The 27,319-nt window shown below is 44.1% G+C and overlaps 2 protein-coding genes across 7 annotated transcripts in view; both read left to right on the top strand.

Moving 5' to 3' along the window:
* Positions 1-6,417: 6,417 nt before the first annotated feature.
* Positions 6,418-16,329, top strand: COPS8 (COP9 signalosome subunit 8). Its single transcript, XM_086750396.1, has 8 exons — positions 6,418-6,548; positions 9,350-9,420; positions 10,862-10,910; positions 11,944-12,076; positions 13,046-13,153; positions 13,632-13,694; positions 14,855-14,896; positions 15,738-16,329. The coding sequence occupies exons 1-8, from the start codon at positions 6,471-6,473 to the stop codon at positions 15,815-15,817; spliced, it is 624 nt and encodes a 207-aa protein (XP_086606522.1). The 5' UTR covers positions 6,418-6,470; the 3' UTR covers positions 15,818-16,329.
* Positions 16,330-19,075: 2,746 nt separating this feature from the next.
* Positions 19,076-27,319, top strand: part of LOC147600256 (uncharacterized) — a 43,027-nt gene continuing 34,783 nt past the window's right edge. For all 6 annotated transcript variants that reach the window (XM_086750398.1, XM_086750399.1, XM_086750403.1 and 3 more), the window contains exons 1-3: positions 19,076-19,257; positions 21,237-21,344; positions 23,569-23,738. The gene's annotated coding sequence lies outside the window, so the exon portion shown is untranslated. The remainder of the gene's footprint in view (positions 19,258-21,236; positions 21,345-23,568; positions 23,739-27,319) is intronic.

Here is a 27,319-nt window from a genome sequence, read left to right as displayed (position 1 = left end):
GGTGCAGCAAGGTGTCAGCATCTCACTCTTGCTCCTTCCGTACCCAGCGATACCCAGAAATCTAACAATTTCTGCAGCCCCTGGAAGTCGCGGCACCGTTTTCTGGCTTTCTGGTCTTGCTTGTAAGACGCAGATTTGAGCTGGTCCTTGGAAATTAGAGACATTTCCTCGTCCAGTCTCACAGAAGCGCCTTTAATCCTCGATCTCTTCTGGGCTGGACTCTTTAGCTGACAGCATCCTTGCGTGGGATGCAGATCGGATGGATCAGGAGCTCTTCTCCCCATGCAGAACGGGATGCATCCCTCTCTCAGGGTCCCCAGGGATGTGCATAGGGGGTCCCGGGCGGTGACCCGCATCCCGGCCACCTCCCCGCTCCCTCTCTTGCATCCCGGGCGCAGCTGGATGGAGAAGCCAGCTGTTGGCGGGCAGGGCTGGGGGAACAAAGGGGCCATTGCAGCGCGGACTTTGAGTAATGGAGAGCAAAGCCCGGCAGCTCTCGGCAAGCGTCGGGGCCGTGAAATCCGATTCGTGCCCCTCCGCTAGCGGCGACGGGGAAGGGAGCCCGAAGGCAGGGCACTTTGGCGGCGGGGGAGGACAGGTGGCCGCGGGCTGGGAAGAAGGGCCGTAACCAGGCGTCGCTGACACAAGATCTTCTTTGTTCGGATGTTACCGAAGTAGAAGAGTGACCGCGGGAGAGGAGTCGGCACAGCTGCCTGAACTCCTTACCTCCCGGAGATCAAAGCTCCCCTTCTAATCGCGTCTTTTATTACGCTCACCCGAACACTCGCCCGGTATTGCGGTGGCTTTGCTGGGGGAACAGGTGTTTTTTTTAACACACGTACGATTACAGGCGATTAACAGATTGAAAAGCGTGCCCCGGGAGACGCGGCAATGCATTGTACTCCTGGGGGATGCCGAGCCGGGCAGGGAGGTTTCTGCGGGAGCATTTCCCTCCCTGGCATGGCAGACTCATCCCACCTTGCGGGGCGGCTGGTGCTGTGGGGCAGCTTGGGGCAGAGGTGTGTTCCTGGCCAGCCCCAGCATGAGCTGGGAGGCCAAAGTAGGCCACGGGGCCCCAGGGAAGCCCCCGAGCCCACAGCAGCAGCCCTGGGGTGCCTTCTGTAGCCCATCCTGCTGGTAAAGGGCATTGACTGCCTTGCTGAGGGGCAGGGATGCTCCATCTCCCAAATGCCCCAACTGGACCAGGACCCCCCACTTCCTCCCCCAAATGCTCCCTATTGCACCAGACTCCCCAAATTCATCCGCCCAAGCACCTCTCGTTGGACCAAAGACCCCCAAATGCCCCGTATTGGACCAAGAACCCTCCACTCCATCCCCCAACCCACCCCGTGCTTGACCCAGGATCTTCCTACTCCTTGTCCCGTGCTGGAGGGTTGATCCCCCCTGAACATCCTACGCTGGACCAGGGATTGCCCCCCTTTATCCCTCCCCATATTTGAAGTATTTCAGGGATTTCCAAGCGAGGGAGCAATGTGGTGGGAGATGCAGCCAGGAGAAGAGCTGTTATGTTGTTCAAAGATCGTGGAGGTCTTCACCGTAGAGGATTGAAATATGCGGAGAACAAGAACCACTGGCCCAGGAGCCGGGGAGGGGACAGCAACTTGGCTGAGGATCCCGGAGAACAAAGCAAAAAAAACAGGAAAATGCACAGACATGCCTAGAAAGTCATAAAAACAAAGTTTAGGTTAAATACACACAGGGTTTCTTATCCCCTCGGCAGGTTAAGGAAGGGCAATCCTTGCCGTTGCTCTTGCTTATTTCTGGGAAGAAAAAAAAAAAGAGGAGGTGGATGGAGGTGTTCAGAGTGGGCAGAATGGGGCCCAGCTGATCCCCAGATTTCAGCTTGAGGTGGCCAAGGGGGGAAGATTTGCTCCAGAGTGGCAGCAGGAGGACACACAGCCGAGGACAACTGGGTGGACAACCCTCAGCACCTCATACCACGCAGCTCACTTTGCTACGGTCTCCTACGTGTCCTCTCCAGCTCCCCGGCCTCCTTGATTTAGGGGTTTTCCTTTAATTGTGCTACCACGCTGTAGTAAACACCCATATAGCTGAGAACTGCCGTTTGAGTTGAGGAAACAAGGATGAGGAATGCAAAAAAAAAAAAAAATTAGTATTTCAGAGAGCTTCTTGTTTATTGGAGCCAAAACCAACGCCCCTACCAAAATGAAAAGATTAAAAAGAAATTGTTTGGGAAAAAGAAATGATAATTTGCCATCAGCCGCTCACTGTTTCCTTTCCGCCGGGCGCAGCGAGGCGTTCGTCCCCTTTGATGGCTGGTGTCAAACAAGCTTTGATGTAATGGAAGGAAATAATGCGTTGAGGTACAGCCTTCGCTCGGAGCTAATATACATCAGAGCGCTGAGGAGATCGGGAAGGGCGTGGAGAGGTTCAGCTTGACCCTTTACCGCCGTTTTCTTTAACTTTCACATTAAATTAACTTTCCTATTGTTCCATATCACTGCGTTACATCTTATTTTCCCCATTGCGGTTCTTTTGTTCCCCTGCAAAGCTTTTGAAGCAAATGAGAAAGGGAAACCTCTCGTCATCAACTTTGCAGAGGGCACCTCCAGATCACAGGCAGCACACGGAAACGACGGGGGAAAAATAAAGCCCTCTGCTAATCTTTCTTGGAAATGCCTTGGTGTTGCTTTGAAAAATACTTCGAAAACAATCGGTGCCTCGTTGGGACTGTCCAGGGTGGCAGAACCAGAATCCATCCGTTAAAATTCACGCAGGGCACCAACACGCTGCTGAGATTTTCATGCCTTCATCACCGGGAGCGGAGTAAAATTCACATTAAATTTACTTTACACTTCTCCAACAGCTGGCATCCACATCTTAAAGTGCTTTTCAAGCCCGTGGGCCAAAGAGAAATCAGGATCCTTTCAAGGCAAGGAGTTTTCCCATGAATTGGATGTGGTTGGCTTTGCCAGCGGGACAGATTTCCCAACGTGCTCAGCTGTTTTCCGAGTCTTTTTTTTTGGTGCCTGTATTGAAGGGAAGCTCCCGAATAAAATAAATGGCCCCGTGATTTCCTGGGAGGCTCTCTCAACCCATCTTGGTCACTGTCTGAAGGTGCTGCATGATGCCTCCATAGAGGGGCCAAGCTCATTCTGCACCAGCTCCGGACAACCCCAGGAACAGCATCCAGACCTCCCAGGTTTTATAATAATCCTGGAAACACCCCAGATTTGCTGTACTTTATTTTGGTGATGTGAAAAACCTAAAAGAGGGAAAAAAAAAAAACCCCAAAATAAGCGTATTCCGTTGTAGCACATCCCCTCCCTGAAAGCGTCATCATAACCTTAAACAAGAGAGAGGGAGGATGCAGCACATGCAGGCAAAAGGGTAAGTTTGGGCTGAATTCATCGTTTTTCATGAAAATTTTCAACAGAAGCCATTCCCCACGGGATAAAAACGATGCCGGCAGGGCAATGGGACCTCAGCCTGAGCCGCGTGGCTTGCTGATTTCTGCTTGCGAAGGGCTCTACCCTTATCTGCCAGGAAATTACTCGGAAAGGGGTGATGCAACAGTGGCGGGGTGCCGGTGTCATGTTTTTCTGTATGATTTCTGGTCCTGGAGCCCGCCGCGCTCCGGGCTTTGTGAATCCACGCAGAGGGGATGGAGGGCGCGGCTCTGTGCCGTCTTTGGGATGGGGTGGGGAGCTGGTCTCTGGGGTACCCAGGCGTTTCCCCCTTTGCAAAGGGCTGGTTTGGTGTCACGTTGACTCTTTATTCTTCTCACTTGTCGGAACTAAAATGCACTCAGACTTCCTGGCCCACGACCAAAACGCAAACCTCCACGGTGAAATTTGTCTTAACGACGTTAGCTCCTAACGCTGAAACCAACCCACCGGTGACACCTCTCCAGGTACGGCTGTCCCACCTCACCTTGTGCTGGCTGGGGACCCATGCTCTCCTATCAACTAGCCCCAGCCCCTCCCAAAACAAATTCTTGGGCTCTTTTGGACATCCCCTGACAGATGGCATCTCCAGGCCTGGCGTCCTGCCCTCTGCGACCAGCCCCTGCCCGCTGTGCCGGTGAGGGTGTGGAAATCGTTCTTGCCCAAGACAGGAAGGCAAGAGAAGCCGTTAGAGCATCTGGCTCAAGGGGTTGACCTCCCAGCCACGACATTTGGTTTCCTTTTTGCTTCTGGGACAAGGAAGGGGTCTGAAGATCCCGCCGAGCTGCTGTGACAGCATCCCCAGCTCTCACAGCCACAGGGTCAGCAGCTCATGCACACAGAGGAAAGAAAATCCCGCAGTAAGCCAACGTGGCGCACCAAAATTCGTGGCACAGAGCAAGTTTCCATCGGTGGAGGGATTTTTCAGCTTGGTAGGAGACCCCGTGGGGAAACGCATCCCCTCACGGTGACCGAAGTGTACGGCTCGGCTCAGTGCATCGTGCTGGCCAAGCTGGAGCGTGCATGGAGCACGGTGAGCATGGCACCCAGGGATCACAGGTAAACGTCCCCAGGGGTGTCCCCTGGCAAGTGGAGAGGGATGGAGGGAAGAATTAAAAAAAAGAGAGAGGAAACAGCTTTTTCGGCTGCCCCCACACCGAGGCGTGGCTTCCAGAATGGTTCTGGTGGATTTGGGATGCTCGGCTAACCAAGCTGGAAAGCAACACTTCCTTCGTTGTCCCAGAAGCATAATGAAATCCTGCAAATAAAAATATATTAAAAAAGAAGCCGAACTCCCCCAAAATGTAAATTTTCTTGCATGAAAGGGACAGTGGGATGTTTGGTGGCAACCACGGCCGCGCTCCATTTTCCTTGGACTTTTTAGGCAGTTTCTCTTGCAGCTGGTGCCCTCTTGCGGAAACCTCTCATCTGCTCAATTTTTATGTTCCGCCCCCCCCAATTAAATATTTGAGAGAAGGAGCAGGCACAGAGGCTGCGGTTCTGCCTCTGGGGCTCTGAGCAACCTGATCTGGTTGGACATGTCCCTGCTCCTTGCAGGGGGGTTGGACTGGATGACCCTTGAAGGTTCCTTCCAAACTATTCTATAATTCTATGAAGCCTTCCCAAACCAACGTGCTCCACCGTGACAATCCAGCTGTGGGCTGGGAATGATTGGGAACGGGGAGAAAATGGAGCACAACATTCCTGGCAGATGTCCCAAAGTCCAAGCGATGCCGGCACGGAGCTGGGGGGGGGTCACAAAAAGACGTCAGGATCGATGCGGCCCGTGGGGACAGGAGAGGTTGGCCGCTGGGAAAAGTGATGCCGTAGGTGGCGGAGCAGCAGTGCCATCGCCTGGAGCCCTCCGCCAAGATGCTCTTCTCCAAGCAAATCCCAAAGCTACCACAAACACACGTTATTTTTGTTTTTCCATAGCTGAGATCTCTTCTGGAGCACGGAGACTCTCCAACAAAGTGGTCACACTTTACACCAGCCTTCCTTTATGCCAAAGCATCAGGAGGCTGAGCATCCCTATTCTTTCCATTTTTCAGCCCAAAAGCCTGGGGAAAATTGCCGGACCGCCTTGACACCGCTGGGTCGGACTTGCACCAGGGCACCCTAATTTTGCATTGAGGTGGTGGAGCTCTTGAGCATGGCTGGTGGAAACTCTCCCGTAAAGGGCTGGAGAGGCTCCCCAGTTGAATATGTAGAGGAAATGGTTTTGGGGCTGGTTTTTGGGGCAGTGGTGGGGATGGAAGGTGGCAGGGGAGTGCTGGGGTCAGAAAATGAGGCCTCTGGGTTAGTTTTACCCTAAAAAATAAGAGTTTCTGTCTGTGGCCTCAGTAATTGCAAAGCTCTGGTGACAATACGGTCATTTTAAAGGTCCCTGCAAACCCAAACTGGTCTATGATTCTACGATTTTCCACGGATTTGTGGTTCAAACCCCATCCTTCAGGCATAAAGAAGTTAAAAATACCCCAAAAAACCTGTGTGATGTTATAACTAGGGCTCCGGAGCCCCATTCCCGGGACAAGGTGGGCAGGATTTGGGGGTCCCGGCCCTGTTTCTGTGGATGGGACCTCGCTGAGGATGGGAACCGGAGAGGGGGGGAAGGTCAGGGTGGGGGGTGGTCCTGCCTATAAAGTGGTATGCGTGCTGTTGTAAGCCACTTTAGCATATTATGGGCTGGTTTATGGGATATACGTGCTCTGTTGTATAGGTAACATGTAATAAAGGTGGTGGGATATTTATCTTTTATATCATATACTATGCGATATATACAACCAAGAAACTAATCGTAAATCTGTTTATTAGACAAAAATGAGGGGAAAAAAAAAAGGATTCATGCCCCCTTAGCCACGCCCCCGTGCGTTGGCCACGCCCCTCACGACCGGACAGCCCCCGCCCCCAGTCCTCCAGAGCATAGAAAAGCGGGCCTAGAGCGGCTTGCGCGCCTCATGCCGAGGACGGAAGTGCGTGTGGCCGGCGACGGAAGTGACGTGAAGGCGCGGCCGCCTCCGGAGGGGAGCCGTGAGGGGGAAGATGCCCGTGGCGGTGATGGCAGAGAATTCCTTCAGCTTCAAAAAGCTCCTGGAGCAGTGCGAGACCCAGGAGCTTGAGGTGACGCGGGGCGGGGAGGGGGCCGCGGCGCTGGGCCGGGCCCGGGGGCCTGGCTGGGGGCCTGCGTGCCTCGCCCAGGCGCTTACAGGGGTGGGTCAGGGGCAACAGACCTGGGTACGTGCGGCCCGAAAGTGCTGTTTTGAGGGGTCTGACCTGGTCCTGCGAGGTTCCTTGCCTCTGGGAGGTCGGTGGGGGTTCGGCGTTTAAACCTGGGGCCCGCCGAAAAGCTTTACGGAAAGTGGTGAAGCTGCGGGTGGATGGGTACGTTTTGGTATAAGCGGTAGAGGGGTTTGTTTTTTTTTTTTTGGAGGGGAGTGTGAGAGAGTTCCCACGTGTCTGAGGTGGTTGAGAAGAAGAAGGTGCTGAAAAGGCGAGTGGGGCACTGAATTACTCTTAAATCAGTGGTGCAGTTGCTATGGAAGCTCCCAGGAAGCTTTCCCTGTGGTGTTTTCAATTGGTATTGCTTGAGGAGTTTTCCGGTCTCACTATGGGGGCTGTTGCTGTGCCAGACCCCAGCCTGTGGCAAATCCAAGTGGCACTGTGTTAACGCGAGCAGCTCTTCCCAGGTGACATCCTTAGACCCTCTTGCGGAGTTCCCAGCGCTTTTCCGAATGTGAAGCTCGCGCATCCAGCTCCAGCCATTTGAAAGCAGAGGGAATTTTCCATTTTCCTCTTTTCATGCGCTCTGTAGTGCTTCGGATTTTTAGAGCTCGCTATCCTAGCAATTGAAGGGAGAAAGTTGATCCAGTACGTGATCTCTTGCCACAGCAGAACTCTGTTGACAGACCACACGGTTTTGCAGTGGAAAATGTAATTCTTAAGTGGAAAGGGTCCCTACTTACGGGGGTGTGTCATCAAGCTGCAGTTGATGTTTCTGTGCTGAAGCCCTCCCATGTTCTCCAGATGGTGCTGCAGCTTTTTGGTGTGCCCCGAGTTCTGTAGAACGGTGTTACGGAGCTGGAGGGAGGTCGCTGTGCTGGAAAGAGGAGCAGAGAGAAGTAGAAGAGTGCCCTGGTACCCTGTGGAAGAGTTGAGTGTGGCTGGCCCTGCCTGCTGGGAGCTGTTTAGTGCTTGGTAACCTAAAGGGGGCTGGTAAGAAAGACAGGGAGAAACTCTTTAGGAGGGCTTGTTGCGATAGAAGGGGAAATGGTTTTAAAATAGAGGGAGGCAGATTCAGACTGGACATCAGGAAGAAATTTTTTACGCTGATGGTGGTGGAGCACTGTCCCAGGTTGCCCAGAGAGGTGGTGGATGCCCCATCCGTGGAAACATTCCAGGCCAGGTTGGCCGGGGCTCTGAGCAACCTGATCTGGTTGGAGATGTCCCTGCTCCTTGCAGGGGGGTTGGACTGGATGGGCTTTAAAAGGTTCCTTCCCACCCAAATCCTTCTCTGAGTCTATGAAGGTGCTTTCCCACCCTTTAAAGGAGCACAGGGCTGAAGGAACCCGTGTGGCGTGGGTGGAGAGCATCAGGCTTTGGGCTTTGCTTCTGCAGCCGTCTGAGGATGTTGAATGTAACCTCCTCGCTTCCCTGCTGCCGAGGGTATGCTGTTGGACCTCAGAGGATTTCCGGAGGTTGTTATAAAGCCACTGGGCTTAGACTGTGCCCCGCTCAAGGTTTCTGTTGTGTCTGTCAGCAGAACCTCCTACAGCAAACAGCAGCGGATGCACCTCTGGTAAACTGTTCCCAAATGCTTTGACAAAGCCCGTGAGTTATGTGCTGTGTGTCTGCGTTTACATCAAGATTCTTCCTAACATCTGCTGGCAGTCTTTGTATTTCAGATCACGAGTTAATATGTAGGCTGATTTTTTAGTTTTTAATTTTTTTTTTTTTTCCTGCAGGCTAGATGCAGCCTCGGAGCTTCCTTCAGTAAGACTGTAGATACAAGACTGTAGATTGTAAATCTAGTTATTGTGGAGGTAGTTAGCTTTCCCGTCTGTTTCACTAGTCTTTTGGCAGAGAAACTAATGAATTGAATTTTTTTTTTTTCTTTTTTAGTACAGACACACTGAAGGTGAACTTGTACAGCTCAAGCAGGAGGCATTAATTGGCCTGGCTTTGTTTTACTGGGCATAATCCAAGGAACTCTTGCAGAAACTGTTGTATTTTCATGTGGATGATGAGCCCTGGGAACAGTAAGAGTAGCTGAGGACAATATCTGCTCAGTGACACAGCTCATCACCTGTTTTTGGCTTAGATGAGCCTGTAAATCACACCTGTAATTAAATTAAATAGCTGCGTAGTTGGCTTCCTGTGAGACCCTGCTACACTGTGATAAATTTCTAAAACCTTATTGGAAATCTTTTCAGCTTTTAAATTATTATAGACATTCAAAATTTTATAACTTTATCATAATTCTTTTTTTTCTTTTTTTCTCCTTCTGTGATTTGTGAGCGTGGCAAGTGTCAAAGCTTAGTTTGAATTTTTTTAAAGGACAAAATTCAAGCGAGCAAAGAACTTTTACTCCGTTGGGGTGCCCTGAATTGAACTGAAGTTCAGCTCATGAGCTGAAGCTGGAACATTAATGAAAGATGTAACTTTGCTTTCTTCGCGCAGCCAGACAAAACTAAGTTTTCTAAGTCAGACTTCTGGCATGTGCAAATTACTCTTCGTCGTAAGATAGAACTGTATTAATACAATATTGCGAGTCTGACAATTTGTCCAGACCTGGTACGTGCTGTGAAGAACATCAGCTGTCTTGGAACGTTCGGATTTCATTAAACTTGGCTACCTGTTGTGGTTTTTTTTAAGATATCTTGCTCTTAAAATATGTAACCAAATAATTTGTGCTTGTTTTTTAGGCCCCTGGAGGAATTGCAACACCCCTCGTTTACGGCCAACTTCTAGCTCTGTATTTGTTGCATAATGACATGTAAGTGGCTTGTATTACTCCTTAACTTCTGATACTGAATTTGTCAGCAAGAGCTGTAATTGCCAGAATATTAGTAATTGGTTGTATGACTAACAAAATCCGTGTAGGCAGTGCTGCTTTTTTTAAAAAAAAAAGTCTCAAATTTAAGTCTTTCTCGCTCCTTCCTCCATCAGGAAAATTATTCTTCTCTGTTCCCTCTTGCCCACCCTTTTGAACTGTAGGGAAACAGATTTGGCTTTAGGAAGTGCCTGAAATAGTGGAATTGGCTCCTTTGGCAGGTGTTGAATGCTTCGGTGGTTTGGTTTGTACCTTTCCAAGGCTGTATTTGCTTTAAGATTGCGTGCTCCTACTCGTGTGTGATTACAGCAGGAGGACTCGAAGCTGTCCGTGCTAAAAGTGAGGGATCCTATCGGCCTGAATGAGCTGAATGTGCATGAATCCTTCGAATTCATCGGGTGGATTATTACCGTGTCCCTGTGTGAACTTGAGTCACTGTGTTTAGGATTTTATTGAGGAATTGCTGATTTATTCAGGCGGCACAAACGACGCTGCTGTATTTAATTATCAAGCCAAAGGAAGCATTTGAAAATTTGACTGTTTTCTTCCATTGTATTACTTTGGGGCAAATTCCCTTAACACTGATTCTGAGTATTAGATTTGATGCAGATAACCTTGGTTCAAATGAATTTGAAGTTTTAGAATTGTGCTTTAATGAAAAAGCAGTGAGTTTCTTTCTCTATTTTTCGTTTTAAATCTTTCTGAGAATTTCTAACCATTTCAGTTTTAGACTTCTGTGCTCTAAAGGTCAAGGACTAAACATTTCCATATGTGCAAATCTCCAGAATGTGTATGAAAAAGCTGGACTGGGAAGAACATGGACAAAACAGTTTAAATCTTTGGTGTGCAAAGTGGAGTGCGGGCACAGGAAGGAATTATTTTTGTACTATTAATAAGTAAAATTAAAATATCTTTAAATGGTGTTTATTTCTCCCTTTTTAACTTCTGTGTTTGCTTTATAGCATATATAATAGGTGAACACAGTACTACATGTATATAATTTATAAATATTTATGTGTATGTTGGGGTGCATACTCAAAAATATTTTTTTCTGTCACTAGGAAAAGTTGCTCTTTGTACATGCTTTTGTCAAAGATGCAGCTGTTCCAAAAACAAAACTGCAAAACCAACTCTTGTGAAATGCTGCCTAGGGTAGATAAATGGAAGAACCTTTCCTAAACCGGTGTTCAATGAGGCAATTAATGAACTACTTGGTTTATTATGGCAGTCGTCTTGTCTACTTGAAAGTAAACTTGTTTTTCTACTTCGGTAGACGTAGAAGGAATATTGTAAAGAACTGACTATTAATTATAGCATCTCAGCAAACCTTTCGGTGTAAACATTTGATTACGGAGAAGTATTTTTAACTTATTTTTTTTTTTAGGAATAACGCACGGTACCTTTGGAAGAGAATCCCTCCTGCTATCAAATCTGTAAGTACTTTGTAAAATGCCGCTTGTTACTAAAACAGTTTCACGGAAGCTTGCAAATAATGACTTGACTCCTCCAAGGACTGTGTTTGCTGAGCCTTGGGCTCAGTTCTGTGCTGTGAACTGCTTGTCCACCAGATGGCATGTTGGTCTTCAAGATCTCCTGGTTGCTCATCTGCTTCTTCTTTTCCTTCCCAAACAATCTGCTGCAACAGAATTTGGGAAACCTGTAGACTTTTCAGTAGAAAGCCTCATGATGAAGGGTAGTCAGCTGGAGGAAAGCAATGATCTGACTCCGGGTCGGGGCCGCGTTCCGTCTGAGGGTGTGGAACACCTCGTGCAGTGAAGTGCCTTCAGATAAGATGCGTCTTCAAACTGGTTAAGTTTCTGAAGGCGGTTTGTTTTGCACTGCGTTTGGATCAAAGATGCATTTTGAGTATTTACCTAAATACAATGCTAGAAATGCTTCCAGGCTTTCCAGTTGTTAGAGTTTTAGCTTGAGATCATATATTTTCCAAGGAAACAAGTGTTCTGTAATCTTATATTAAGAAACCTCGCAGTCAAGATTGGGGTTGTCAGATGATTCTGAAACAACTTTGTTTGTCTTTCAAGAAAAAAGTAGTTACATCAGTTGAGTCAGTAGTCATCTGGACGGAATTTTAGTTGGCCTTTCTCTGAAACCTGCTGTATTTGTTGTGCAGCAATATTTTTGTGAATATTTTGGTGTAGCTTGCGTTTCAAGCGAAGCATCGTTCTTGGAGAGGGAACTCATTGCATGAATTATTTTGGGAAGGTTACACCTCAAAGTGTAGTATTTATTGTGTGTGTATATTGATGAATCTTCTGCTAATTGAGTTGAGCGATGAGCCTCACCTTCAGAAACAAACCCGTTCTCCTTACAACTGAAAATATTACTTTATTACTCAGTTTGGTGTTTGGGTGCTATTCTGATGGGCTGTTCTGGAGTCTAGTTGACCAGGTGACAAGGTTGCTTTTGTCTTGGTTTTGTTTTTTTTTTTTTTTTTTGTCAAAACAGGCAAACGCTGAACTTGGTGCCATTTGGTCAGTAGGACAAAGAATCTGGCAGAGAGATTTTCCAGGAATCTATACAACAATCGGTGCGCATCAGTGGTCCGAGACTATTCAACCCATCATGGAAGCGCTTAGAGGTACAAATTGAACTTCTGCAGGTAGCATGGAATTCTGCGTTGTCTTAAATTATTTCTGTGTGCTCAAACACAAATAGGCAAGTAGACAAATGATCACTTATTATGAAAAATCAGAAGTGGTCAGGAAGATTGCCAAGTTTTTGTAGGTTTTACTTAAAGGAGTGTAGTTATCAGGTGTAAAGAAAAAGCTCGCTACAATAACTTGTAAGAAAAAAAGGAAATATTTTTATTAATTAGCTTTGTGTGTCTGATTGAAATTCCGACATGAAGATACATGCACCATATGTTTTCTTCTGTAATAGCAAAATAGGCCATTAGTTATCCAGTTTTATCAGACTTTTAACCAGTAACCTATTGAACTTGGCCTACCATTTCAGAACTTCGTGACACTTAAAAGTTTCTCTTTTAGATATGGCTTTAGGCAAATGTTTTAGTTATAGCCTATGTAACGTGCAAAGTCTTGCTACTAGAGGGCAGTGCAGACTGCTGCAAAACCTTCCAAGGTATTTTGCAATAACACATTCTCTGTAGCTTTAGAAGCAACTGGTTTGCATTGGCCTTGGTATCACAGCAAATGTGGTTAAAAAGGTGTGAATAATTTGACTAATTCCTTTTTTCATTATTTTTTTCCTGATTCTGAACTATTTGACGCACAAGCTTATGGCAAATGGTGAATTCCATCAGAAGCAGTTTCCTAAACTGGTTTGCATACTGGTGGTAGTGCCCAAGATGCTGCAAACCCCATTTGGAAGTTAAACGTGGCCTCTGAGGAGTTTTGTCCCAGCACAGAGCAAGCTGCTGACTGTGGTACCTCAGTGAATTGTTGGGAAGAGAGGAGGAGCTTCTAAAGTGCTACCTTTAGGGGTGGAAATGGTTTTCCAGATGTGTTAGAATTGGAAACGTGAGAAAAATGTTTTCTAGTTGTGGAGATTAGTCTACTCTCTGCTTACAGCGTTTCTCTCTTCTTAGATGCAACGAGGAGACGAGCCTTTGGACTGGTTTCTCAGGCGTATACCTCAATAGTTGCAGATGATTTTGCAGCTTTTGTTGGGCTTCCTGTAGAAGAAGCTGTGAAAGGTACTCTGCATTTATTCACTGAATAGTTTTTCTACAGATGATTGAGATCAGGGAGCTGTAAGTGATGATAAATAGAAATATATATACAAATTCTGAGACTGTTATAAAGAGAAGTGATGGGGCAGTGAGTAGAGAAAAATACCTTGGTTCCTGATAAGTGTTTGGTGTTTTTTTTTATTCTTTGCCCCTAGTTACCATTGGTTATCCTGTCCTTCTATATGTGGAAGTGTTAAAGCAATTTAGCAATGAGGGAAGACTGAAGGTAGTGGGTTAACCTAGTTTTGTGTGCTGTTATTAGTTTAATGAGCTTATTTCTTGAATTAAACATCAAAAGGTGTACAATAAATTTCTTACAGTTGTGGTGTGTAGGCAGTGTACTGAGATACTTTTTCTACTGGTCTTAATGTGCATCTTTATTTTGCATTTCTAGCAATTATACAAGATATTTGTTCTTACAAATGTGAAAATGCCTTTTCAGGTGTGTTAGAACAGGGCTGGCAAGCAGACTTTTCAACTCGTATGGTCATGCCTAAAAAGCCAGGTAGGTGGAGCTGTTATTTCATTAGACATTGCAGCGTTTTCTAGTGTGTGAGGTGTTAGTTTTTAATTAAAATTTTGCACAGTATTCTTTATAGGTATTTTTATGGGGGCGTATCCTGCTGTAAAACATAGTGTGTTCCTAAAATGTAGGAAGTGTAGAGTAGTGGGTTTGGTTTGGGGTTACAAGTAGTTTGGATTAAACTACATCCTCAAATTAACTTTTGTTAAACAAAAGCAGACAGGATATGCTATGATTTCTCTTGCTTCTCCTCTGCTGCTGGCTCTGACTCACTGGAACATAAGTTGGGTGACCTCAAATAACATGTCTTAATCTAATAAAGATGTGTAAAAATATACCATTTTGAACCTGAGATTTTTTTTTTTCAGAAGTAGAAGTTCTTTGGGCAGGGATCTGGTGGATCTTTGTGTTCTGTGTAGCTCAAGCTGTTGGTAGAATTTACTTTACTTTTTAAAACTTATTTTACTGGATCTTTTCTTCATTCTCATGATAACAGAATACCTGTTCCTGCAAAGCTCAGCCTGCAAAACTACTTTTTATTTTTTTTGTTAAGGCATTATCTGTGTCTGGCTGAGGCAAAAATAAATGCTAAGCTACAAAGGCAGAGATTAAATGACTGCTCTTAAACTTCACAGTGCAACTTTGGAAGAGGGAGCCATATTACAGCGTATCTAAAAGGTCAACATCTATTAGGCGGAGAAAGTATATGTTTGCATGGGCAGAATTTTTAGGTGTTCAGAGCCCAGAACGTTATAATAACCGTGTGGCAGGCAAGGTGTTGAAAATGATCCCTCAGGGCACGTAACCAACCTGAGTCCTTAGCTTTTCCATGTGATCTGGTTTTTCATGAACTGGTTGCAAAATAGTTGGTGCTTACAAGCACTGAGAGTTAGTTACGTGTGGTTCTTTTCCAAAAGTGAGAGAGAAGAATTTTTGAGGCAAAAGAAAGAGGCAGAAGGTTGTAATCTATTTTTGAAGCTGTGCATCTAACTAGCTGAGCCTCAAGTAGTCTACTTTTTAGCTATGAAGTAGAACATGGTAAATGAACAGCTTTAATTTTTCCCTTAATCCACTTTTGGCTTGATGTGTAGAACTGTTTAAAATTGGTCCACTAGGCTAATTCCTGTTGTGTTTTTCTTCAGGTGTGCTGGAAGCTTCCTTTAACAGATTTGTTCCTTCGTCAGGTACTTTCTGTTTGGATATAATTTATTTGCGTATGTCTGAATTTGCATGATTAATATAAACACAGTTCTGGCAGCACCACAAAATGGGAAGCGAGTCCTAGAGAAGTGAATGTTGTCATTCCCCCCTCAGAAAACCCCGCTCCAACAAGGTGTAAACATGTTTATCCCTCTGTCTTCTCTTTCCCTCACTTCTTAAGGGGTGCCTGAGACTCCCACCTCTGTAGCTCAAGTAGGGAACAGATTCCGAAGCAGGGCTAAAACAAAGGATTTTGGTGAAAACTTCTGACTTAAAGGCAGTTTCTTCACAAAGCAACTCTGAGTAGGTTTTGTTGCTTGTGTGTGATGTAGGACATCTGAAGTCTTCCCTGCAGAAGAAAGCAATCTTTTGGTTTTCCTCAGAGCTCAATCATGGAATGGTTTGGCGTGGAAGGGACCTTTAAAAGCCGTGGTTTGTTAGTCAGATAACCCAGTAGATCTATCTGGTACCTTCCATATGGCAACTTGTAAGGAAAGGAGCAACTGAAGAACTCCAGGAGCTTTTTTTTTTTTTTTGTCAAGTGGAAGTACTGTCAATCTTTATTATTCAGACTCCAGTATATACAAAAATTTGGAGACTGCTGATAACTGGAACTTGTTAGTTATCTCTATTGTAATTCTTGGATTACTTAATGTTGCAGATAACAGAAAAGTCATGTCAGTTAAAGCTGGGTAGGTAGGAGATACAGTTAAGATATGCCCCATAAGACTATTTGTCTCATGCATTTAATTTTTTTCTTACTGTTGTGGTGGATGGATTTGCTTTCTTGATTTCATTAACGATGCGTTTGTTTTATTTTTGTAGAACCTGCACCGGTTCCACCAATTCCAAATGAACAGCAGTTGGCCAGATTGACTGACTATGTGGCTTTCCTTGAAAATTGATTACCCTGCTCCTGTGTTCAGAACAACTTGGGAATCCTGTGTACTGACAGTTCTAGGAATCTAAGATTGATTTTATTTCGTATCTGTTAAATGTTGCAGCATCCCCTACTCAAATATGTGAGGTATACAGTGTGCGTTATCCCAGTTCGTGTTTTGCCAAAGCCAAGCTAGCAAATGAAACAATCTTTTAACTCCTGTAATATTTATTCGGTAGGTACACAGCAGTATTACACAGTAACTTTTTAAAAATTGACTTGTGCATGAGAGAGGCAGGACTTTTTTTCAGGTATGTTAGAAACGGAGAATTAAAACTGAGTATTGAAGAGGGTTAACTGCGGTGAGGAATTTATGCTGGTAGGTTTTGTGCTTCTACGCTGAGTGCTGGCAGTGCTTATCACAGATCAATTGCATGTTGAACTGAAGTACAGGGAGGGGAAGACTGCCCTACTCGTGTCTGCAGAGAGAAAATATTTTGATGAAACAGTAAATTAAATAAGAAAACCATTTACAGTAACTCTTGCAAGTATATTTGTGGCATATTTATAATTGATCTTTTTTCTGGTATGTTAAATCTTGTTTTGATGTGTGAAATTTCACATCAGGCATATTTTTACAGCAGGATAGTTGGAGTCATTTCAGAAAGGCAAATCTTCACTTTGAGGAAGAACTTTCACTTTTGGAAGGCTTTCAGTGATGCAGGGCACCAATCCCTTGCTGGGTAACCATACAACTTCTTGAGGTCTGTCAGGTTCTTTTCAGTACGCTGGGCCAGGATCTACAAGAAACAACTACTCTTACCTGTCCTTAAGCTTTCTGAATTACCTCTGCAATTATTGGAGAGGAATTAAAAAATTAGAGTAGGTGCCCCTGAGTAGAGACCAGCTGGGACGAGGATGATATTTTATGCTGCAATGTCAGTTTGAGGAATGCATTTTCTATATCAGAGCACTGCTGTGTTAATTTTTTGAGTTGAGAGTGGATTTTAGAAGCAGAAAGATGACTTGTATTCCCAGGCTGCTTATTATGCTGGTAAAAAGGCTGTGGGGAAACGGTGGTGCTTTAAAGGGCAGTGCATGCCTTCATTTGCTTCTCTCCCCTTTTCAACACCCTATTCAGTGGTTTCAACGAAGATGGCAAGCGTGCCGTATGTGGTGATTGTTCTTTCCGGTGTGCACTACCTACTGTACATTCTCTTCTTGGGGGTGTGTTAGCAGGGAGGAATTCTAAACCGCGCACTGCTGCTTTGAGAGCTCCCTTTATATGTAAACACTTACTCAAAATGATTATTTATTTGAAACCCACCGAAGACTTGGATTGCAAAATTTTATCTTCAGTGATATTAAAGAACATGTTTACACTGACCTTGTGTACTTGATTTTTTTTTTTTAAATTTTCCTTAGCGTACAGTTCTGGTTTGGCTAGTTTTTTAATGAATTCTTATGGTCTCATTTGAGTAAAGCTAGTTAAAGGTTAGTGGATTACATTATAAGAGGCAGGTATTTTGAACAGCTTTGTGTGCAGCAATTTCATGGTTTTATATTAAAAAAACCTCACTAGTACCTTTCAGATGTCTTAAAATATTCAAAGGCATAACGTACTTGAAGAATTAAATGCAAATCTCCCCTTCTGTGTATGCGTTGTGCAACTCTGCAGTTGTTCGTAGTGCACAAGGGCAACCCTGCTTGCAGCAGTGGAAATTGGACATGATTAAAAGATTATTAATCACTTGCACTTGATAAATAGTAATAGGAGAAGAACAGCGTGGAGATTAGTAATCTATCAAATCTATTTCAAATATACAAGTTTGACTCCTGTATGTCCAGTTTGAGCAAGTTCATAATTTGGAGATAATATCTCATCTGCTCTAAAATTGAAGCTGGCTTTTAGCTTTGGGTATGGCATCAACTCGTAACTTGCCCCGAGCCCTGTGCTCCCAGCCATGCTTTTTGGTTTGATCGTCTCTGGAATCCAAGCTATTTCAGATCGTTTTCATCTGCATTGCCCTTTATCATGGTTTCTGGTTTAGAAATATCCTTTTTTTTTTTTTTTCAGATGGGCTACTTGTTGCCACTCTTACTAGTCATGTAGTGGCCATAGCATGTATATGAAGTAGACCACTGAATGCACACTTATTGATTCTTTTTTGAAGCTGCCTACAAAACCAGACTGCGCTTCATCAAATACTCTTCTATGTATTTCTAATGAAAACACCACCTAATTCTGTCTAGATGGTCATCTTGATATCCCAGTTTTAAACGGGGAGGTGAGGAGCACATTTGAGTTTAAGATTTGTTGAAGGAGCTAGAGGTGTTAAATGGTGGAGAAGTAGGGTTGTTATGGAATGTTGTGCTTCATGTCTAGGAAAGGAAAATGGGACGAGCTGCTTTATTGATGTTAATTTGAAGTAACACTGGAGTAGGTCTTAAGCTGTATCATTGGCAGTAGATCAATACAAATGGCTTTGAGGGATGTTGTTAACTGTCATGAGACCTTTAATGGACTTGTTTGGCACGTATTGAGCTTTTCTAACATGATCTTTAAATTAGTGAGTGATTTTATCCCGCAGCAGGCTATCAGCTGGTTCACAGTACCTATCCATAGAAAACTTACATCCAATGTCAAGTTTATTGTCGTTCTTTGTGAAGATTGTGATACACTGTCAGGATTGATTTGGTTCCTGAACTGCACTATACCTTGGATCCTCAAAATGGCAATGAGGACAATCTCCAAATTCTCCAAGTACTATGAAATTACGTGCTTCTCTTTGAAAAATATTGAATCAGGAAGTTTGGAGTTGCAGCAGGTCACTAGTGAAGTTCACAATTGAATTTAAGGACTGAAGACAACTACAGCTTTTTCCATATCAGCAGAAGGTCACTAGGTAGAAATACAGATATTATTGTATAGCAGAACTTATCTAATTAGATGAAGAAGACTCACCAGTCTCTGCTTTAACCCTGTGCTTTCAACTCAACAAAGAGGAAGTCTTTTTGTGGTCTTATTTGCTTTTTTCAATTGAAGCAACTGACATGGGTTTTGTTGTTCTTCCAAATGCTTTTCCAGCCACAGTGCTGGAACAGTGCTGGAGTAGGAGGACCTTTGGGGTAAGAAACTATTAAGAATTCAGTTGGGAGCAGAGGTTCACGAAGGATTTGAGAAATTCCATTTCAGTTTATCATCTTCCATTTTCATCTGCATACCACATGTTATTGAACATTGTTTCTTTGCATTTTCTTAGCCTCTCCTATATAGGTCAGTGATGCAGTTTCTGCCTCTGTAGAGAACGCTGTTTCGGTTCAAAGTGGTTCAAAAAGGAGAAACTGGATGTGGAGAGGCAGAACAACAGAGTATACCTCCCTGCTGAAGATCCTCCTGGAAGCCTTCCATAGGCTTTAATAACAAAGCCTAACAGATTTTCCAGGATCTGACCAAAGCTCTCAGTAAGTCAGTTAAGAAAATGAAAGCAGAATGCACGTGTAGAAAAGTGTCTCACCGGGCGTTGCAAGATAATGGTACTGAGGTTTCTGTAATGGATTCCGATCGATCCTGCTGCATATGCTTAGATAATATTCTTCCTTATTTCAGTAGGCTGGTTTCATTCTGAAACCCAAAGGAAGTTTTTCTGCATCGCTCGTCTGTAAAATACGTGCAGAAACTGGCTGGTTCGGTTTCTGAGCATTTGAGAAGCTCCTTTTGAGGGTGAAAAGGACATCAGCTCAGCCTGCTGCTAGTTATTTCTCTGGTGGCCTGAGTTTATTCAGGTGACTGGTTACAGTAGTAACAAGCATAAAATATAAACTGCTGTGCTTTATTTGTCTCCTTAGCTTCTTTCCTCTCACCATTTCTAAATACCTCGCAGGGCTTCCAGAATGAATTCTGCAGATAGATTATTTAAGCTAGCTGTAAGAGTTCTGCCTAGGCAAGGAGTGCTAGTAGTGCTGTCGTTAAGTCTGTGTTCCAGCAACCTGGTGCAACAAAACCTTGTGTAAGATCTTAGGGGAAATCTGGAGAAAGATCTTGGGTGGGTGGTTTGTTCTGCCTGTGTCCTGCCCTGCTCGAGTTGGCTGGGATTCATTCAAACAGCATGATGGTGTTTTCTTACTTCTAGGAAAGACTATCTGGGCTGGCTGGCTTGGCCTTTCCAGTTCCAGAGCCACAAGCGCTTCAAAGCATCTGCTGCCCAGAGCCTGGCTTGCTGCATTGAGAGAAGAAGTCCCAAAGCCTTTATAAGGTGTCTGAAAGTATAGATGTTTGATAAAGTCAGAGAGTGACTAAAATGTAAGAGTAAAAAGAAAGGGCTCAGAAGATTATACTCTAAATAGGCTTAACCTTGTGAAGGCTTCTAGGTTGCTGAAAATTCACAGTGCAGGTTTCCTTTTCAGGTCGGAGGTGGCATCACAGATCTGTTTCAAGGTGCTTAAATGCTTGTCTCCTAATATGTAATCTGTTGGAACTTTTTTGGGATGTAGTAAATGATTGGCAAGCTTCCTGCAGTCCACTTATGAAAACCAAACTCAAAGCCCAGGTTTATTTGTTAAAATTCATAATATTTGTCTGGCAGAAGCAATAGAAACAAAGTAAATAGTTATTCTACCCAGATGCCTCAAGTTTCCCAAATATTGAAGTAATAATCTGCTGTACTTTGACTGCAGCTATCTTAAATCTGAAAAATACTCCTGGATGCTGATGGTAGGCCTTCTGGTTTTGTATTTTGAAGCTGGTGCACTGGGAAATAATGTGAGTTACTGGCCACCTTTGGCAATTCAGTGTGCTGAGGTTTTGTAGTTTCGCTTGGCTGGCTGTGGACACTAAAAACAATAACAAAAAAAAAAAAAACCAAACCAAAACAGAAACCTTTTGCCTCTGTCTAGTGTCAAAGAAAAGATGGGTTTGCAATTGGTTCTCAATGGACCATGCCAAGCGAAAGGCAAATGAGTTGCTGGTTTGTGATGGGAAGCAAACTTAACGAATATTTTGCATTCTCAGATCATACCGATTAATTTGGGATGTTTGCAACTTTTTAAAACTAGTTGAGTTGAGCAATGGGAAGTCATGTGCTTTCCCGGTTTCCTGAATTTAGGATTGATTGTTCCATGCTAGTTTCTTCTGTGCTTTCACAGCAAAGACCTTCAAGTGGGATGCTAGGGCTGTGTGGCACAACTCGGTGCAGACAGAGAACACGTTAAGCTTTAATAATCAGGATGCTTACAATAAATTCCAAAGTATCGCAGTAAATATGGATAGCTTTCCCTTGAATGTGTCCTCATGTAATAAAAAATATGAGACTGGGAAGGAATTAATGTTTTTAGAAGTAGGAACTCAATTTGTTTCTTCCATGTGAGCTTTCTTCTATGCTAGGGTAAGCAATAGAACACACTGTGCTGAATCGTGACTAGCGTCTTACTTTGTGTTGCAACAGCCCATCAAAGCTGAGATTGGTGTGAAAGTATGTGATGAGAATCCATCTGAGGTGACGAGACTTGTAGATCACTGCACCGAGAGCAGGACTTGGCCTCTGATTCACAAGGTAGGGTGCAGTCTTGTAGGTGTTTCAAATCTGTGTGAAACCTGTTTTATTGTTTTGTCTTTTTATGGGGAGCCTGTCTGAGGTAGAGCCTACCAGCTTAACGGCAGTCCTGAGCTTTCCAAACTCAGGGAAGGAAGGTGCCACTGTGCTTTCCTATGCTAACGACGTAAATCCTGTGGAGCTTCTTACACAGTCGTTCTTCTAGACTGGCATATGCTAAATTTCAGGAGCGTGGAAAACCCTGGAGATGGACTTCTCTCCTGTTGTGTGGAAGAGCACCTGCTTGTGACTGACATGGTCCGCACAAAGGACCGTGTTAATGTTTGCGCTGTCTCTGCAAATGAGGGTTGAAGCAAATGGCGTTAGGACAGTGAAAACAGAAGGCAGATCAAGCCACATGGGTTGATTGGCACGTGGATATGCAGTGATGGAGCAGGAACAAAACTTCCAAGTGCTTTTACACCAGGCGGAAAACCTGAGAAAGACAGGGTAACTAAACTGCTGGACACTGAGCGATCAGTGGTATCCTTCTCCAGATCAGAAGGGTATGTGACTGGAACAGTAGTAACAGTGGGAGATTTTCGTTGCCTCATGTGAACAGACCTCAAAGCCTGTCTGGGGTGAGATGTAGGCAGAACTTGAATGCAGTGGTAGTTGCTGCCTAGAATAGACAAGAAAAGGCTCTTGATTTATTTTTCAGTGCTTCCTGGGATAGAGGTTAGCAGGAGAGCTACTCTGGCTGTCACAATCTGATTAATTTTCACATATGGTTGGATAGAACAGGGCAGATAAATTCTCGATATAGAAATTGTATTTTAGGAAAGGGAGCCATGCAAAAAAAAAAATGAAGCAGTTAGTTTAACCAAAAAAAACCAAACCAAACCTGTGAAAACGAACAATGAAAGCAAGATGCCTACAATACCTACGTACAACCTGGAGAACTTCTTAAATCTACTTTAAGGGTTTTGGAAGCCCTCTCTGCAAATGAAAACGTAGAACACCTGCAGTGGCTCCATGCGAGAGCTGAGGAGGTGTGTTGGAGAAAAGATTGGCACTTAAAACAGAAAGCTTCTACAAGCAAGGAGAACAGAAAAGTCTGTGAAACATGGAAGATCGAATGCAAACCATTACTCTGCTGAAGGCCTGATGGGTTGTCAGTGTAGTTCTTTCACATAAAGGTCTCCAGGGAGAGCCTGGGAACTACAAACTGTTGGACATCTTGCTAGGAAAAAATGTTAGTGGTAAGGATGATGGGCCCCTGAACATGTAGATAAAGAACAATCAGTTTAGTAAGCACCACTATGGCTTTTGTAGGAAAAAAAAAAAAATAATAATAATCTTGCCTTGGCTGAAATGCTATCAGTGTATCTTCAGGCATGTGGATAAAGGGATCTAGTGAATGTAAAAGATTTTTGTGATGCCCCATATGAAATACTGAGAAAATGATATCAGAAGAAAGCTCCTTTTATGCCTGAAAGCTGGTTAAAGTATAGAAAACAAATGGTAGGGCTTACTGGCTACTCTTGCAGTAAAGATGCAACTTTGGGGTCCCAGGAGTAAATGCATTCAATATTTTTATTGACCAATGCATTCCATATTTTTCTTGGTATCCCAGAGGAGAGCATGTGCAACAGTTTCCCAGTTTGATGGTGGAAACTCTTTTAGGTATTCACTGCAGAACTGATGGCAAAGAAGACTGGAAGAATCTTCCAAAACTGACTGGGTGGATGAAGTGGTAGCAGTTGAGTTTGAGGTGAAGGTAGGACAATGCATCCAGGAGAAAAACAATCTACAGGTGTGTTTGTGATGCTGAACTTGAAACTGAGATCAAGAGGGTGTCACTTTCTTGTTGTATAGAACTTTGGTGCACATGCACAAAAATTTCCTGCAGTATTACGGATCTGACTTCCACCTCTCAAGAATGAGAGTGGAGTTGGAGAAGATGCGAAAAAGGACCTGTAAAATGATGAAAAGAATGGAGCAGTTGCCTTCTAGGTAGAGAATGAAAATACTGGATCCCTTCCAGTTTAGAGGGGGGAGGTATGTCTGAGGCTTACAACAAGTTTTACTTATGATTATGAAAGAACTGATAGTGAAAGATGAGTTGTGAATTTCTATTGTCTTTGGGGATATTGTATTTAATGAAGTGTGCGCTTACATTCTGTCAGATCTGAGAACTTCCTTTGTTTTCGAAGCGGAATGGAGGTTATTTTCTAAATTCTAGGCAAAAAGTGTCATCTTACTGTACGTCCAGCCAGTCAGTGGATGAAAAGCTTCGTTTGGAACATTCAGACACGAAGGACGTGAATGCTCCCTGATTTGTGTGGCACATCTTAGCTCAGCATTTTGTTTGCCTCCCACGGACCTCACAGGTTCATGGCCCTTTAACATCTGGTGAGTAATGCTCAGGATGCTCCCATGAGGTCCTGAAGAGCAAATTCTGCTTTCATGTTAAAACACTAGTTGATTTGATTACAAGCAAAATGTCTAATTATGAGGGAAGATCCTGCTTCTATTAACGGTTTGGTTCCACGCTGAAGGTCTTGGTTTAAATTTCCAGCCCAGTCTCATGACTGCAGGCTATTTTGTGTCACTTCAAGTACAGTTGGTGTGAGAACCTTTCGTGTGCTGCTACTTTGGTTATTTGGAGAGGAAAATTTAGGTCAAAGGGAATTGCTCGGATACCATCCAAAGGTTTGGAGTGTCTCTGTTAAGTCCTGTTGGTGAAAACTCTCTGACCACAGGAAATTATTTAACCTTTTAACACACAAGTTTTTGGGCTGGTTTTCAGGGGTTACCAGCTCCTCCTTTCTCTTGTTTCCCCTCACTCTTTTTTTTTTTTTTTTTTTTTACTGTATGTCCTGGGAACGGACCATCTTATAGCATGTGTGTGTGTTATCTAGTGTCTAGCATAATGTAGCTGACTCCTGAGCTGCTTAAGTTCCAATTAACATTTTATTAAAAGTGAGGCAGCACGTGGGAGTGGAATTGGGAGTGGGAAGAATTGTCTGATATGCCAAAAAATTTTGATCTTTTCCCCTGCTGCTCAGTGACTCATCCAAACCACGCATTGCGTGGCCAGTTCTTGATTTTGCAATAGCTGATTTCCATGGGACAGCCTTCTTCACCCCCCCCGAGATGATTAACGTTTCTCTAGGCTCATTCTTTCATGCTTTTTGGCTGCCTGTCTAGGTCTCAGCTGGTTTAAGGATTTAACGGAGCACAGCTGAGCTGTTAATTGATTGTGATGAGATTTCTTTGGATGCTGGAGGTGAGCACACCTTTGGGAACAGAAAAAAGAAGAATTTCACTTTTTTTTTGATGTACGAAGGCTTGGAGATTGGGGTAGGAGTGACCTGAAGGCTGGGTATATGATGCATAACTCAAACTAGACTGTCAACTAGTTGATGGTCTGAAGCTGCCTGAAGTGGGATTAAGTGAGGAGGTGATGATTGTGCTTTTTCAGAAATGTGAGGGGAAACTTGTTTCTCGTTCAACAAGAAGAGAATTTGTCTTACAGCCTTCAGGCATGTGCCAGAGAAGCTGCTAAACCACCAGCAGTACTAGGAGAGAGTGAAACCTTTGGGACTCTGATTTAGAGAATAAATCTTGGAGGGTTATTAACATGGATAAGTGTGTTGGCAGGTGTGTGTGATCTGTATTTCAGCTCAGATTCATCCTTGCTACCTAGAGAGGGAGAGATGCCTTCATCTTGTTGCTAGATGGTTTAATTTTCCCCAAAATGTAGTCACTGATGTTTGTCTGCCTTAAGATCATCACTGTAGTATCTCCTTACGAGCAACTTAGCTCCAACTTGGAGTTTAAAAGACTCAGTGAACTCAGCCAACCAGCGGTGAAGAAGGGGATGACAGTAAAGACGGCTGGCTACTGTGAGCACTTGAGGGATTTGTAGGACATCTCTGACATGGGGAGAGAGATTTGCTCTATTGATGTCTGGAAGATGAGAGGCCTAGGCTGAAATTTGTTCAGCCGGAGGCAGCGCCTGTAGTTTTGCACAGCTTTGGTTATGGAGTGCACAAAGAATATCTGACTTTTCTGTTGGCAGTATTGATTCTCAGCCAGGGAAGGAGGAGAGACCTGTACTTTATTGGCCAGTCAGATACCTTTGCACCAGAGAGAGAAGATTGATGCCTTTGCAATATACTTATTTCAGTTTGGAGTGCTTTTGTAACACTGAGTAAACTTTCATCCCCTGAGAGCTTTTTAGTTAATAGAATTTATGAAGGAAAAAAGTTTGCAAGCCAAACACTACCAAGTTTAACTTGATTTGGGGGTTAAAATAATGCAAACCAGGTAGCTCTTACCATCTTCCTGACCTGCCCAGGTGCCATAATTCAGCCAAAACTCAGTAAGTTTCAGACTGGATTTCTGGATCTGAAAGATGGGTGATCTTCAGCATGTGTTGCAAAAGAAAAAACTCAAGTTCTGCTTGGCAGAGAAATAAAACCTGATGGGGTTGCACTAGGTTATATCCTTTGAATGTAGGTCGGTGCCTGTGACTGCAAAGCCTGCTTCCTTTTTAAAGGACTAAGAGCTCAAGGGTGAGTAAAGGGAAGGGAATTTTAGATTCTCAACAGTTGACCTGCAGATGCTCATGATGGGGCAGAGGGTCCTTTCCCTCCTGAGTGTTAGAGATGCCGATGTATGTTCTCAGTGGGAGGCGACAGAGTAAATGATGAGGAACTTGGGCAACAGCACTATTTCTGTTGGAGGGCATCTGGCAACCTGAAGACGTGAGATATCCGCAAGTTGGGTCTAGTTAGCTGGTGTATGACTAAGTTGGCTTCTAAACGAAAAGCTGTGCGTTTTGAGTATTTACCTGAGTGAATGATTATTTGGCTTAGCCTAGTAGCCAAGGGAGCAGCCAAATCTAATAGCTGGAGGGAGGCTGGAGATCAAATGTTTTTTATGGGGCTTTTTGTGAAGTCTATTCAGAACTTACTTTAGTTGTAGTGCTGTAACTGCGTGTTGTTCTATAGATGTGCTGTGACACAGCCAGTGCTGCTGGACTTGGTGAGGAAAATGAAGAAGAGAGGCTCTTGGCTGTGTGATTTTTTTTTTTTTGGGGGGGGGAGGGGTCTCAAGCAGTTTATACCTCTGCAGGATACAGCATCACTCTTTTCTTACCTTTGAGATCCGAGTGAGTGTAGGTGCTCGCAGAATCAGAAACCACAGATGGCTGGTGAATGCCACGATGTCGCTTCTGTAAATGGATATTGCTCCAATATCAAGAGATGTATCTTTGGATGAAAATGTGATCACTAAAACTGTTGTTCACAAAGTCATGCTCTAAATTTGTTTTCCTCAAGCACTGGCTTATATGGGATGTTTGAGTGTAGTCTTAGCAGATGTTTACCCATGTGCTTGTGGAAGTGACAATGTACACTCACTATTCATTTTCCCCCTCCTGCTAATGATCAAAGCTGGGTTTTTTTATCGTTACAGCCAGTAGCTTTCTAGTTAAAGCTCCATTTTTTGCCATCAAGTCTAATGGTTGTTTCTGCTTAATGCGTGAGCAGGACATAGAAGGTTCTGTGGTGGCTTTTTGTCGTACAAGCAGTGATTTTTATGTGGACTGAAAGGATTGCAATCAGCAGCCAAAATCTCTCTTGCTAAATACCTGTGAAGACAAGCTGTCAGGAAGTAGTGCTCTCCCTTTTTCAACCCTTTCTCTCCTGATAGAACATGCTGGGTGATCATAATGAGAGTATAAGCACCACAGCAGTCCCTTTTCTTATCTAGTTAGTTTCTGGATGTGCAGACATGGATGGACAGGACGTGCAGAGTGGGAGTTGCAAGCTGACAAGACTTTTTCTGGAGCAGCTCCAGTGTGTAAGAGCCAAGGCAGCAAGATTAGAATCTGAAGGAGATGTTTCGTGGTGGTAAGGAGTTCATTGTTTCCATCTGGATGCTACTTAAGGAGAAAAGTCATAGTACAGTTGGTGAACCTGAAA

The sequence above is a fragment of the Chlamydotis macqueenii genome, chromosome 6 (assembly GCF_036417535.1).
Source record: "Chlamydotis macqueenii isolate bChlMac1 chromosome 6, bChlMac1.mat, whole genome shotgun sequence".
Classification (NCBI taxonomy): domain Eukaryota; kingdom Metazoa; phylum Chordata; class Aves; order Otidiformes; family Otididae; genus Chlamydotis; species Chlamydotis macqueenii.
This window is presented reverse-complemented; position numbering and strand designations above follow the sequence as displayed.

What these genes read in the sequence shown, in the direction of transcription:
- COPS8 (XM_086750396.1), top strand. Translation starts at nt 6,471, where the DNA reads ATGCCCGTGGCGGTGATGGCAGAGAATTCCTTCAGCTTCAAAAAGCTC. An exon ending in TCCCTCCTGCTATCAAATCT is followed by an intron (nt 10,911 to 11,943) that starts GTAAGTACTTTG and finishes TTGTCAAAACAG; the next exon opens with GCAAACGCTGAACTTGGTGC. An exon ending in TGTAGAAGAAGCTGTGAAAG is followed by an intron (nt 13,154 to 13,631) that starts GTACTCTGCATT and finishes ATGCCTTTTCAG; the next exon opens with GTGTGTTAGAACAGGGCTGG.